Source organism: Phycodurus eques, chromosome 13 (genome assembly GCF_024500275.1).
Source record: "Phycodurus eques isolate BA_2022a chromosome 13, UOR_Pequ_1.1, whole genome shotgun sequence".
In the NCBI taxonomy this organism is placed as follows: Eukaryota; Metazoa; Chordata; class Actinopteri; order Syngnathiformes; family Syngnathidae; genus Phycodurus; species Phycodurus eques.
The window spans coordinates 5,764,326-5,778,372 of record NC_084537.1 but is presented as its reverse complement, the minus strand read 5'-3'; the positions used below and the strand labels follow the sequence as shown (position 1 = coordinate 5,778,372).

General features: G+C 39.8%; 1 protein-coding gene across 4 annotated transcripts in view; it reads right to left on the bottom strand.

Moving 5' to 3' along the window:
- LOC133411656 (uncharacterized) overlaps nt 1-14,047 on the bottom strand; it is a 181,242-nt gene that overhangs the window by 56,103 nt on the left and 111,092 nt on the right. For all 4 annotated transcript variants that reach the window (XM_061694256.1, XM_061694260.1, XM_061694257.1 and 1 more), the window contains one exon: nt 12,824-12,991. In XM_061694256.1, coding sequence (XP_061550240.1) covers nt 12,824-12,991 — 168 coding nt within the window. The remainder of the gene's footprint in view (nt 1-12,823; nt 12,992-14,047) is intronic.

Here is a 14,047-nt window from a genome sequence, read left to right as displayed (position 1 = left end):
TGACTGAACAATGTCTTTCCCCCGTGCGTAGGAGACTTACACGAATGCATGTGGACTACTGTATTTAACAGACTGGTGAAATATGTGTGTGCGCTGTCACATGGATTCTGCAAAGATTTATTTACATATTCAGTGTGAACTTATACACACTTTCCAGTCACAGAATTTTGAAGACGTGCAGCTATTGAGTTTAGCTGGGGATTTTTTTTGAAAAAATATCCCCATTTAAGGATTAATAATGCTCAGCTAGGATTGGCACTCTCAGATACAGTAGATATTCATTTAAAAATGTTTATTGTGTTTGTGTTGCAGTTCTACAGCCCTTGAAACTACAACTGCACACTAAAAAATGTGAATACAATTTTGCAGTTTTTCTTTCCTTTTGAATCTCAGAAGAGCATTTGTAGGTGTAGCTAATGTTGTGGCCAGTGAGTATGGTAGTTGCCAGTAATAAAGAAATATCCCTTCACACCAGTGATTTTCAACTGCTCGCCCCAGATTTAACTGAAGGCTCTAAATGTTGCATAGGAGTGAATGTTAGTGTGAATGGTGGTTTGTCTCCATGTGCGCTGCGTGTGTAATTACTGGTTATTTAATTTTGAAAATATGACATACATGTGTTTCCAAGGACATAAAAGTGATTTTGAAGGTTACATTCCCTAAAATTGGGTCGTGATTTGCTACATAATGTAAATTTCTATTGTGCAAGATGGCTGTCATCCCCAGCTGGAGCGGTCGTAATAACCATGACATGTACATGGACTTTTATTTTAACTGTGGTTTATTTTTAGGTTTTTCTAATCTCTATTGTGCAAGGTGGCAGCTATCATGAATGACAGCCGAGAAGAGCAATCATATTAATTATGTGCATGTGACCCTTGTGATCCTGCATATTTCTATTGCTTGACCATGTAATCATTTATATTATGCAGGTGGTGGTTAAGATGGACCAGAGACCACCTCTTCCAAGCATGCCAGAGGAGGGGAAGGTTATTAATCAGAGCACTCACTCCAGGTAAAAGTATTGACCTTTAGTTAACAAGTAGACTAAAGCCCAGTTTGAATGGCCTACTGTTGAGTACGCACTTAATGATCATAGGAAAAAATGGGTCCATGGGTGAGACCAGACTCCTTGCTTTTCGCAATGTGTCCATCTAGAAATGTGCATGTGTCAACACACACACACATCTCCACTGGCTTCTAAAAAGCAATGAAAACCTGCAATGAAAACCAATTTCCCAGCATCCAGTCATCTCTGTGTGAAATTGACGTGCACTTCAGTACGCCTGATTATCACTGTCAACCCATTAGCTTTCCCCTTTTCTGTTCTTTCCATTACCCTTTCCCTCCTTCCATCCTTCCATTACGTTGTCTCTTTCCTCCCTCCTTCACGCTTTGTTGCACTTGCCCTCAGGACTTACTTTCATGCATTTTAAAGAGTGCCAGCTTTCTGGCCCTTATCGTGCCATTCCAAACAATGGCAGACGTCAGCACGTGGCTGATGGTCATGACGAGGCACGAGCAATCAGTGTGCTGGGCCACAAGCCTGCCCCTTAACTCAACAAGCCCATTACTTGTCATTTATTCTTTTTTTGCCATTTAACCATAATTTATTATGGATGCACCAGACACGACAATACTCCAATACAATACAATACAATACAATACAATAATAACTAATAGATATGTTTAAGGGTTATTAATGAAACTAATAAAACACAACAAAAATAAAACAAAATGTGACTACACCAAGGTCAGCAGCGGTACATGCTTGAAGGGAGGAGTAGGGTAAACAAAAGTAACATGGCATAATGTGTTATGCTTAACTTAACAATGTTATTTTAAATATTAACACCAGGAAAGGAGATAATTACTTGATGACAATACAGACAAGAGCTTCGATTGAATACAGTTCATGGTAGGGCTGAGAAATGAATGGCTTGACAAGTGGGATTTCTCTGCCACGACACTTTCTGCCACACTACCTAAAATGATTGTGTGCCGAGTATGTTTTAAAGCAGGAACAGATGGGGATAAGGGACACAAGGGTACTGGATGTGGAAAGAGCACACACGGAGTGAGTGAGTGAGTGAGTGAGTGAGAATGTGCGTGTGTGTGTGTGTGTGAGACACATTTTCGACCAAAGACCTGTTAATTGGGAACATAAGTCATGAGCCCTGATTTGTGGTGAAGAAAGTACTGGTTAGGATTGGAATTAATTAATTAATTAAGTAAAGGTAAATGTCTGATTACAGACTTTGTGGTTTAGGGTCAAGGGAACATTACTGTATGTAATTGACTGATATCTTTATTGTTATTGTAAAAAAAATAATAATAATAGTAACACAATAATATCACAGAGGGATGATGGTCCAGGTATGGATATCACGTTCCGAAAGGATGCATTAGTTCTATTAGTACTATTACTCTAATTTCTAAATTAGCGAGTGTTGTAACTGTGAAGAGCTGTTTGTCTACTGTGTGCCCTCTGATTGACTAGCAGCCAGTCCAGGGGTGCCCTTCTGCTGTGGATCAAGGGGGCCCAAATAAAAAGCCGCTAAAATGCTTGTAAGAGTTAATATATTAGGTGCTCACTTAGGGCCATATTTTCCCGTTCGTCTTTTTTATAACAGATCTGGCTTGCATCCCTTCCATCTATATGCGCATTCTCCCGTCCAGACTACTGACACACCCACCATGAGTAACCTGGAAATATTTGCGCAGCCACCAATGAGGCATGACTCATTGAAGTCTGAGGCTGGCTGTAACTCATGGAGCATGGAGTTGTCCTGAGACTTGTGAATGTCATGAAAAATATTGCACACTTTGAATATGAAAATATCTTCTGTAGCGGAGTGAGATATGCGCACCACTCTGTCTGAAATGCTACACTTTGAAGGAGAGCATGTTTTTTAAAAATTCTGTATGAAATAAATCCAATAAGAGTGATTTAAACAGATTACTGTACTGAATGCATGTTTGGAAGTATATCAATAGAAAAGCGGGTGTGCCTACTGTTCTTTATCAGCAGTCCATTAATTTTAGTGGACGAGAGAATATGCGCAGCTGTGCACCTTTTCTGACTTAACATGGCCCATAGACTTATAAAGGCTCATATGCCAAGTCGATCTTTGTATTTTCTACATACTGGAGACACATTTTCTCCAAGGTTTTGGACAGATTCCAAATTGTACAACCACAAGGGTTTTCAACATTCCATCAGAAGCTCTCGCTTCTCTCGCTATTTATTCCAGAGATCATTCACGGCATTATCATGGCTTAAAGTACTCCGGTGTGGTTCCAGAAATCAGGCATATGATTTTTTTCTGTCTTGTTGAGGGTATTTTATATTAATATATGTTTTTAAACCCATTTTATGGGTCAAAATTGTAGACTAGATTCAAGCTGATGGGTGTGGTCTTGTCTGGTCTTCAGTCCTCTCCGACACACCCCCGTGGTATTTAACTCCTGACTCCCGCCTTCTTGCTTCTCTTTTCTGTTTTTCCTCTCTTGGTGTCCTGGCTGGCCTCGGCCACCCCTCCCCCCTCTCCTTTCTTTGTTCGGGCACGGCGCTTGGTAACCGCGGGCCTTGGCGATGGAGACTCGGCTTCCCAGCCTCTCCGTGGGCCACCGCTAGGCGATCAGAGCAGCTGATACTAAAGTACCAGGTTCGCTTCCAGCCAAGTGTGATTGCTCTGAAATTGCTAGCGAGTCCCTGAAAAGGCAGGAAGAGAGACCGTCATATTCTCCCAACGAGGCGTGACCCACAACAATTTTTCTTCTTCCACCTCTTTTGTTTTTGTTTCATTTTTCTGCATCCTTTTTCTCATTCGACCAAACCTGTCTCCGTGCTTCCCGAGACGACTGAGAGAGACCTCCACCACCCACCAGCTGGTCTGCGTTCATGAGTAACACACCAGTGTTTACCAGACTGTACAATATTAGTGCCTAATAATTTTGGGGAAATTACTAGCTTCAGACAAAATCTCAACTTTGTCTTTTCTCTCTCCCGTCCGCACCGGACGCATTAAACGCTCACGTTTTTTAACTTTAGTCCAACACACGATGTTCTTGTTTCCTTTTCGTATGTCTATTTTCTTTCTTTAGTTAGACCCCTTTGTGTGTTTCCCTCTAGCTCCCTTGTAGATGTCAGTAAATAGTCTATAAAATTCCACTCTTGGTTGTGTTTTGTGTGTGTTCTGAGTTTAGCAAGCCTCTGTCATCTAGCACTCGTATTTAATAAAATGTAGCAACCTTTAGATATGAGACTGATAAAAAGGTTTCTCGTCACTTTCCCTAAATTTTATACATATAAAAAGTGACGTGGTGCCCCTTTACGAATTAGTGTGATTTTAACTTTAAAGCGTAAATCGGACTAACCCGGAAGTGAACACAGGCGTTTAGCTTCCTTCGTATCTTTTTCCAAATGAATGACATTTTTATTTAACCCATATACACTAGACCATATAAAAAAATAGAGTAACAACTGTAATCAAAATCTGCAATATAGTGGGACCGTGAAGCATGAATCAGCCAAAATTCTGGTGTCGTGATTTTTCTCACTTTAAGCCATGCAATATGCTTTGAATACACTTTTAGCTCATCCCACTTTGAGATATGTATTACATTTTTGCTAAAGTGTATACAATAATACCATCATTATGCCTCTGACTCCCTTAATTCTTTGCTCTACCTCGCCACCTTTCTTCTCATATCTTCGTCTTTGCATATCGAGTGTCTCTGGGTTTCCCCCTGAGTCTTATTTATTACCCAATCCCTCTTTGTCATTCTCTTTTGTCTTCTTTGACAATTTTAACACACATTTTTGTAAGTCTCTGTATTCTGCCTATCTCGACATCAGAATAGACAAAACAATTGCACCTCCTGCAGTATATTAACTTGTAAACAGTGCCTCACTCCTTTTCTTCAATCCCATGAATTAATTCAACATAGTTATGCCAAGGTGCTGATCAAACTAATCACATTCCTCTCCGCACCACCCCTCAACTCCTCCGCACATAAAATGACACTGGTCTTATCAGCGCAACCTATGTAGTCATCTGTTAACCCATCTATCTTTGCATCAATCAAAGCCCTGAAAGAGTGATGCACCCGCATTATATTTATGCAGCACTGTTGGCAAGCCAAGGCTGATTGAAAACGGCATCAACATTCAAAATGGCTCCTGTCTCTTGCACAAGTAGCCGAGGAGCCCATGTTCGCAGGGGTACAAGTTACGAGGTTCCAGATGCATCTGGGAGTTTCTGTGTGCATAGTTATAAAGAGTAAACAAGAGCTCTTCCAACTGCCACGACAAAATCTATTTAAGTTTTACCCTTTGTCGAACTTACTTTGACAGCCCAGATCTTAGGGATTGGGAGAGAGGAGACATCCGATGTTGACATTTAACCAAGTACAAGCATATAATGAGTGGCATTTCACTTCCTTGTATTTCACACAGAGCATAGTGGTTCTGAATCATCATTTTCTTTTTAATTAAGGGCTTCAGCTTAAAGCCAAGATCCATCCATCCATCCATTTTCTGAGCCGCTTATCCTCACTAGGGTCGCAGGCGTGCTGGAGCCTATCCCAGCTGTCATCGGGCAGGAGGCGGGGTACACCCTGAACTGGTTGCCAGCCAATCGCAGGGCACATAGAAACAGACAACCATTCGCACTCACATGCACACTTACGGGCAATTTAGAGTCTCCAATTTATGCATGTTTTTGGGATGTGGGAGGAAACCGGAGTGCCCGGAAAAAACCCCCGCAGGCACGGGGAGAACATGCAAACTCCACACAGTCGGGGCCGGGGATTGAACCCGGGTCCTCAGAACTGTGAGGCTGACGCTCTAACCAGTCGGCCACCGTGCCGCCTAAAGCCAAGATCCTCATAAAATTAAGTGAAATATTTGAAAGGCAGTAACATATGTTTTAAACTATTCTCTAGAAGCTTAGAAGGAAAGGTACAGAGGTCCTTCAAAATCTCTATCACTGCTAGGGTTTCAGGTGAGCCACATGAGACTTTGGGCCAGTGGCGGGGTACACGCTAGACTGGTCACTAGTCAACTGCAGGGCAATGTAGACAACCAACCATTCACACTCACACGTGTGGGCAATTTATTGTTTTCAATTAACCTGTTTTTGGAATGCGGGGGAAGCCGTCATACCTGGAGAGAACCCATGCAAGCATGGAGAGACCACGCAGACTCCTCACAGGAAAGGCCAAGGCCAAGCTTTAAACCCCAAACCTCAGACTTTTGAGTTAGATGTGGTCACCAATAAACCACTGTGTTCTCCAAAGTGCTGATCAGGTTTGTAAATGAGTGAATATTATATGCTCTATTTAGAACCATGAGTTTGTCATCAAAATCGCCTTCCCATAAATTGACCAGTCCACTGAAGGGGTACAATAAGGCTGGAGCAGTGAAACGGAAATCGAAATGGCATGTACAGTATATAAAAGGATTACTTTGCACAGTGTAATACCAGGTAAATTAAAAGTGCACCATATAGTAATATTCAGTTCAAACTAAATTCTTCAGTCTAAAAGCTACAATAATCGGATGTCACAATGGACTCAAACAAGGATGCTATCATCACTGTCATTGTCATGTTGACTCAGAATCAAATACAGTACATGCTCTTCCTGGACCAACCTTTGTTTGCCCTATGTAGTTGGTGCAAATTAAATATTACTATAAGTGGTGTATGTTGAATACCCAAATTCTTGTTGGAGTACTTAAGCAAGTCGTGATCTACTGGTATTTTCAAACACAAACATCATTTTTGGTTTAAAATGAGAAGAATGTGAAGATGATAAAATACCTGAAACTGAAAAAATACAGTTGGATAACCTTTTTCATGCAAAGGTCCAATAACAATGGCCAAATGGGTTTGAGCTGATAGAAAAGACAACAGTAACTTGAAATAACCACTTGTTCCAACCTTAGGTACCCAGCAGAGCATCGCTGAGCACACAACTTGAACCTCGAAGAAAAAGTGCCACAGTGTGTTTGGAACTGGAAATTGAGGCTACTACTGGAAAGTAGTTATAAAAATGGCACAATACAACGACAGAATATGGAGAAAACAAGCCATTCACTTCAGCTCTGCCCTACTGTTACCAAACATTCATTCAGTCATTTATTTTCCGTACCGCTTATCCTCGCTAGGGTCGCGGGCGTGCTGGAGCGTATCCCAGCTGTCTTCGGGCGAGAGGCGGGGTACACCCATAAATGGTCCCACACCAAGTTTTTCTCAAGCCAGTTTCAAGCAAGATACAGGTGTGCAAATTGTTTTTGACGTGATTGTAACATTTTTACTCCTTGTATCCATCCATCCAGCTGTCTCTGTTAAAACACTCCACGATGCGTAAGGATTGAGTTGGGTGTTATATTATTGAGTTTGATGTTATATCAAATTTATTTATCAGTTCTTATTTTGTTATTGCTGTGTGTGATACATAAATGTGTGTCTATTATAAGCAAAACAGTGCAAATACCAAGGTTTGTGCTTCAGTAGACAATAAATTTTTTTTCTCAAAAGGGAAATATTAGGATTTCTCTCATGCACCAAGAAGAACTGGGTCATATTTGTTTTTACATTCTTAGATGTGAAAGATTTGCTTGCCCCCATTGCTTTTCTTTCATTGCATTGATGCTGTCTTGCTTCCAGTTCACTCCAGAAATTGCTAAAGAAAATAATGTAAAATGAGATGTCTTGTTTTGCTGTGGACAATGGATAATCAGAGGTACCACACAACAATGTCAAAAGGGAAAAACACAATTGATGATATTAATTCCACTTAGTTACTTCCTACATAGATTGGATATCCTTCTAAATAACCCACTTTTACATTTGTTAGATAATAGAAGAAAGCCCTCTATATTATATTAAGTCAGCTTCTTATTCTTAGGTGCAACGCTACAAGTATCTTTCAATTAATCCTGCAGGCAATTTAGCAATACAGAAGATGTGGCCATAAATTATTCAGACATTGTAAACATGGAAAACTATGTCTGAATAAATGACTTGGTTATTAGATTCCAACTTTGCCCGTCAACGCAGTCGCCTCGCGACAAAGCAGGACGACACCGTGAACTCCCATCATTGTGATTTCCCTATGGATTGCTTTTGCAGCCACACAAGCGCTCATCATTGCCGAAGCCTTGTAACAAGACAATGATAGTCTGAAATGTGATTTGAGGCCCAACGCGCTTGCTTACATTCTGACAATTATCCAGCCGTGTATTCCACAACACCGCTTTCCCATAATTAAGACCCTAATCAGGCAAAGAGCTGATGTGGAATGAGACACAAATCGAAACTTCCCTTTCGCTAAATTCTTAACATCCGTCTAAGTTGTTAACAACAATTCAAGGAGATAATGTTGGTTAAACATTGTCAGCTAATGAAATGCGACTGGAAAATGAGGCCAATTGCTGAAAATACAGTAAGTGGAAAATAACAAGAATCAAGTGATTATTTCTGGGATAGAGACTTAAAATAATCTTTTGTCTGGAATCATTTTGATTAATTCAAAAACTTTCATTTTTCTCTCAATATTTGTTACAGTGAGCCTGTTCAAAAGGGGCTTTTAGCTTTTAAAAGCTCATTTGATATGAGTGAAGATCAAATTAAAAGTTGTATTTTTTTTCCAACTCATTTGAAAGCCACCCAGAAAGGAACTCAGGGCTTATATTTCAAAAATATTTGGCTGTCCAAACACATTTGGAACATGGTGTATGATATTTGATAATGAGACCCAAAGGAAGCTTCTGAAAATATCCCACAGTTTTCCCTTATCATTTAACCGAAAACTACCTACCGTAGCCTACTTTTCCTCTGTTGCTACTCAACCTCCTCTAGGGCATAAGAAATCCCTTGAGAATTTTCAAAACTGTTCACACAACTAACCCACTACGTTTCGTGGAATCATGCTTGGAATGAGGGAGAGGTTTTAGTGTGTTGTAAAAAGCCCACAACGCAGGACATGCGTTCTCATCTTGTTAAGGCTATCATGTACGGCTGACACCTGGTTTGTACGCTCCAATGTAATCCTCTCCTTCTTGTAAATGTCACAAGGAATCAGCAATGCTGACCTTGGGAGGCATGAGGGCTAGATCTGACGGTGTCTTTTTTGAAAAAGCCCGGGTGTGTAATTGAGTAGAATGGGGATGGCGGGCTTTGATGGTGTGTGAGCAAGCGCGAGAGACCAATGCACAATAGAACACACACAAAGAAGAAGCAAACAAAGGAGCACGGAACTCGGCAGATAGAAAACAAATCTGAAATGACACAAAACCTCTATTGAATACATTGAGAGCAATTAAAGCACATACATGCAGTTATTCATCACGGTCCTTCAAGGGAACATGAACATTTTTTAGCTGTTTTGGCCACCTCGAGGTCTCTCATCCACCACAGTGATCAGAGTAAGCCCAGATTTCTTCCAAGAAACTTCAGCAGTCCAAAACCCCATCTTTGAAGGGGGTTCAATTTGACAAGCACTGGGCCCACCGCAGGACATCATTAGTGCAATTTTGGCAGGAAGCCAGGAGTCGGATGCACTACAGACAAGCCGCCCAGTTGTAATCCTTCGCCAAGCCTCCTCTTGACTCAGCGTGCAGTGCTACACGATGCTTTGGATGTCCATACAATTTCAAATATTCTAAATAATGTTGTTTCGCTGTTGGCCATGGGGTGCTCATTTTTCATTGAATTAAATGATCTCACATTTTTTGTACTCTCCAATCCCCATAAAGAAGCTAACTGAGATGCAAGTAACGTAGTGTATTCAGGGTACTGTACTGCGAAATACAAACGCCAATTCCAATCAAGTTGGGATGTTGTGTAAAATGTGTGTTTGTAAATAAAAACAGATTTGCAAATGCCTTTCAAATGTATTCAGTTGAATATATTATTACAAAGACAAGATGATTAATTCATTTGATTTCATTTCACCATTCAGCCTTTAAACAGTCTGTCCGGGCGACATGGCCGTACGCAACTAAACTGCGGCGCAATGTGCCATGAGCGGGCCTATCAGTTGGCCACTGGTTTTGCCGCGATTCAAAATTTGAATCGCCTGCACGTACTTCACAGCGTAGCAGCTTACAGCCAATCAAAATGCGTATACGCTTTCATTCGCGCAAAAAAAAATACATTTCCGGGTTTTAAGCTAGAGAGACACATGAACTTGGGGCTGCCACGCCGCCCCAAGACAAATAATTGGAGTAAATATTGCATCAATATTCTGTGCTCTACATCAATAATTAACTATATTCGTAATGTATAATATGGCTGTCAATAAAAAAAAAAAAAAAAAGCAAAGCTTGTGACCAAAATGTATGTGAGCCGTACGCATCAAACGCCTTTACAGGCTCACCATTCAGGGCGTCCATATACCCAATCGAAGATGGTACAGTCCAGTTGGGCCCGACCGCCTCACGCGGTGTGCGGTAGGCCTAACAACAGTCCTAAGCATTCGGGAACTGAGGATAGTAATTGTTGAAGCTTTGTAGGTGGAATTCTTTCCCATTCTTGCGTTCTATACATCTTCAGTTGCTCAACAGTTGTCGTATTTTGTGCTTCATAACGCGCCACACATTTTCACTGGAAGACAGGTGTGGACTCCTAATCCGCTAAGTCGCCTTTTTCAACACGAGGACAACGCACGTGTACAAGCAGTTCGTCGGCAATGGAGGATGAACAGAGGCTCGCGTTTTGGAGCTGTCACTATTTTGAGACAGTCAGCTAAAAAGGAAAATATTGAAGTTCGTTCTACACTCCGCGCTGTCGACAATATGTTATATTGCTTCAAAAACACAAAGTCAAATTTGAAGAAACATTTTAAGTTGTGCGGTTACATTAAAGCTGACAGAGAAAGTCCCACCGATAGATATGAACAGGTAGATACGACAGAAAGTTGGTGGGAGTAAAGTGTCAGCGCATTCTGTGTTTGTGGGTGGCACGAAAACCAAAATAACAAGGATGCCTGCACATTACATTCAATGCAATGATCACAATGACGAACAAGGAGCAACGTTTTCAGGGGAAGATTTTTTTTTTGGGGGGGCTCATTTTTCAAATGTTTTGGATTGATAGCAAATGCTTTGGTGTTGACAAAAATGGGAGCAGCTTTCGTCTGGGAAGACTGCCTTTATTTTATTTTTTCATAAAAACAAGTAGCCCATTGATGGTAAGTGAAGTCTGACTGTCATTATATATACTTTTTTTAAACTATAAAAAGTATTTATGTTGAGTCAAAAAGGTTGTCTTTATTTTATTTTTAATAAAAACTTGCACTTTAAAATGCACTTCCAATAAAGTATTGGCAAACGAAGTTGTCATTTTAATTTTGAGGCTGTGTTGTCAGAATCGGCTGAATGTAACTAATGAAGTAATCGAACGAGTTACTTTTAAAATCAAATAATCAGTAAAATCACGAAATGACTTTTTCATGGTAACTGCGGCAACACGCACATAAAATACGTTCTGCATCTTCCGCTTAGTTTGAGTGTGCATTTGAGTTCCTTTGCACGTGTTTCTTTTTTTTTTTTGCATTCAAAAGATTGGATAACATAACTTTAAAAAAATATTATGGGAAATTGCTATTCTGCTGCCAGGAGCATACAACTAGTCATAGTGTTTCAAACTCATCTTAAAATTGATAGATAGATAGAATTGATTCATTAAATGGGTCTAAAAAGAGACGTTTTGAATAGTTTTGACAGCAGATCATTTTGAAATTTTGCAGCGTAAAATCAAAAGGAGCTGAAATGTGCAAAACATCAACGCGGCTGGCAACATGTTGCTACTTAATATTTTAAAACAATTTTATTTATTTTTTTATTCTCCTGATTTAGCATTAAGATTCAAGTCAGAAAATGGTTGCTAATAAACCAATGAAGTTCAATGTTCAAATGATTTCCCGATGGAATGAATTTATTGTTTGCTTTCATGCCCCTCAAATTTTTGAAATAAAACTTCTAGTGGAGGTCTTTGCAAATCAAGAAGACAACTTTAAAGAAACTCATGCCAAAAATGTAGTTATTAGCGTATACCAGTGCCGAGCTTTAAAGAGAATTCACTAACCAGAATATCAGCGTCCTTCCGGGTATTAAAGAAGTTGAACAGTCTACTCCAACTAGGTCAGTCACATCGAATAATCCAAATGTTTGGATGATTACAATTGTCTTGCACTCCAACTTTAATGATTCCGCTTCAAACTAATGAGTAATAGACATCATATTTACCTCATACATTAATACAAAGTTAATCAGTTGCACAGTCGGTATACATAAAATACTTTTTCAGGAAGCTTGTTAAATTGGTCCAAAAAGAGGAGCTGGTGATAGCTAATTTATTATTGCACAGAAGACTGGAATCCATGACTGAATGTTTGATGAGACATCTTATTGCCTTGCAGGAGGTCTCCTCTACCTGGCTGCTGCTGTGAAACTCCTGACAGGACTTGCGGGTCAAAAAGGTTGAAGAACCTTTCTGGCCGCTGGTGCGGACAAACAAACAAAGCAATTTGTTTGAGCCGTCGCCATATGACGCTGAGTGTGTGTTTTTTGCAAACAACTGTAAAACAAAAACTTTAATGTAGCACAAACATGACCTTGTTGTCACACCTCACATTATAATTAATTGCTCCAACGAGGTGAATTCTTGTCTGAAGTCATAAGCATCCACGTCAGATTGTGGGCGAGGTGAGAGGCAGGTCTTACATCCGCATTTCTATCTATGGTTCCAAATAGCCAAGATTCTGTTATTCATTCCCTGCGGAGGTAGCCTGAATTGCTGAAGTTACTCACTCTGAGTGAAGCGTGGAGGGTTGTCATTGACGTCAGAGAGGGTAACCGTGATGGTGGTGGTTCCAGACAATCCTCCTAAGTGGCCTCCCATGTCCTTGGCTTGGAGGACCACAAGGTACTGGTCCTGGGTCTCCCTATCCATGTCAGGGACAGCTGTGCGCAGAATACCTGGAGAATATTAAAGGTTTTGATTGAAAGTCTCAGAGAAATGTGTTTGTTATTGTAGTTAAGCTTGTAGTCATGTAAAATTTCACTGCATTTTCTTCCTGTGGGCAATTTCTGATATTTTGCTCTCCTCATGTAGTTCAAACATTTGAAACAGTTCTCAGTAGGACGAAGTGCAGTTGTACACGATTTCAAACTACAATCACAATAATGAACACATTTCTATATTAATATCCCTTGACAGTGTCCGCTGAAATATAATGTTATCCTCATGAGAGCAGAATATTTAATGCAGCTCCCGTATTAAACCTCATTAGATTGTGCACATAAATGTTCTCATTGTTTATTTATGCAGCTTAGTAATATTTTCAGCAATTTATTTTGGTGCAGTAACTTGTTTTGACATCTAATCAGCATTTTTTTAAACTAATAAAGTTCATAATAAACTTTATTCTTAATAGTTTACTGCTGAGTTACTTTTAATAAAATGCCAATTAAATTAGAATTATATTTGCGCAATTACATTTGACGGAAATGAGAGTTTTTATGCATCAAATATTCATAGACACCAGTGCTTTATATTGCAAACTTTACACGTGACCTGCCGTTAAAGCCGGATGCTTGTATTCGACCCCCACATAATAATATAATATCTTGGCCTCCGTCACCAGGAACCTCTAATTTATCACAGAACAGAATTATCCTCTTTCATAAAAACAATCCAAAAGGGCAATATTCTTTAAAGTTGCCTCCAAAAGACTGTAAAATCCATAATTAAACATGTGTCACCTAGGCCTATGAACAGTTCTTAACAGCTGGGCATGATCATATCTTGCAGCATGAGAACACCACAAGAGTTACTAAACTCTTTCAAAGATAGAAAATGAGGGCGGGATTTCAGCGATCTGACTAATGTCCTGTGGAAACACCTGCTGCTTTTAGTTTACATTGCCAAAAAAAGGATTTCTAAGAAAGTAAAAAAAAAAAAAAAAAAAAGACTTCTTTATGGGAAATTTTTCTTATTTTAAGCCTAAAAAGAAAAATAATCTTGATAAGCAA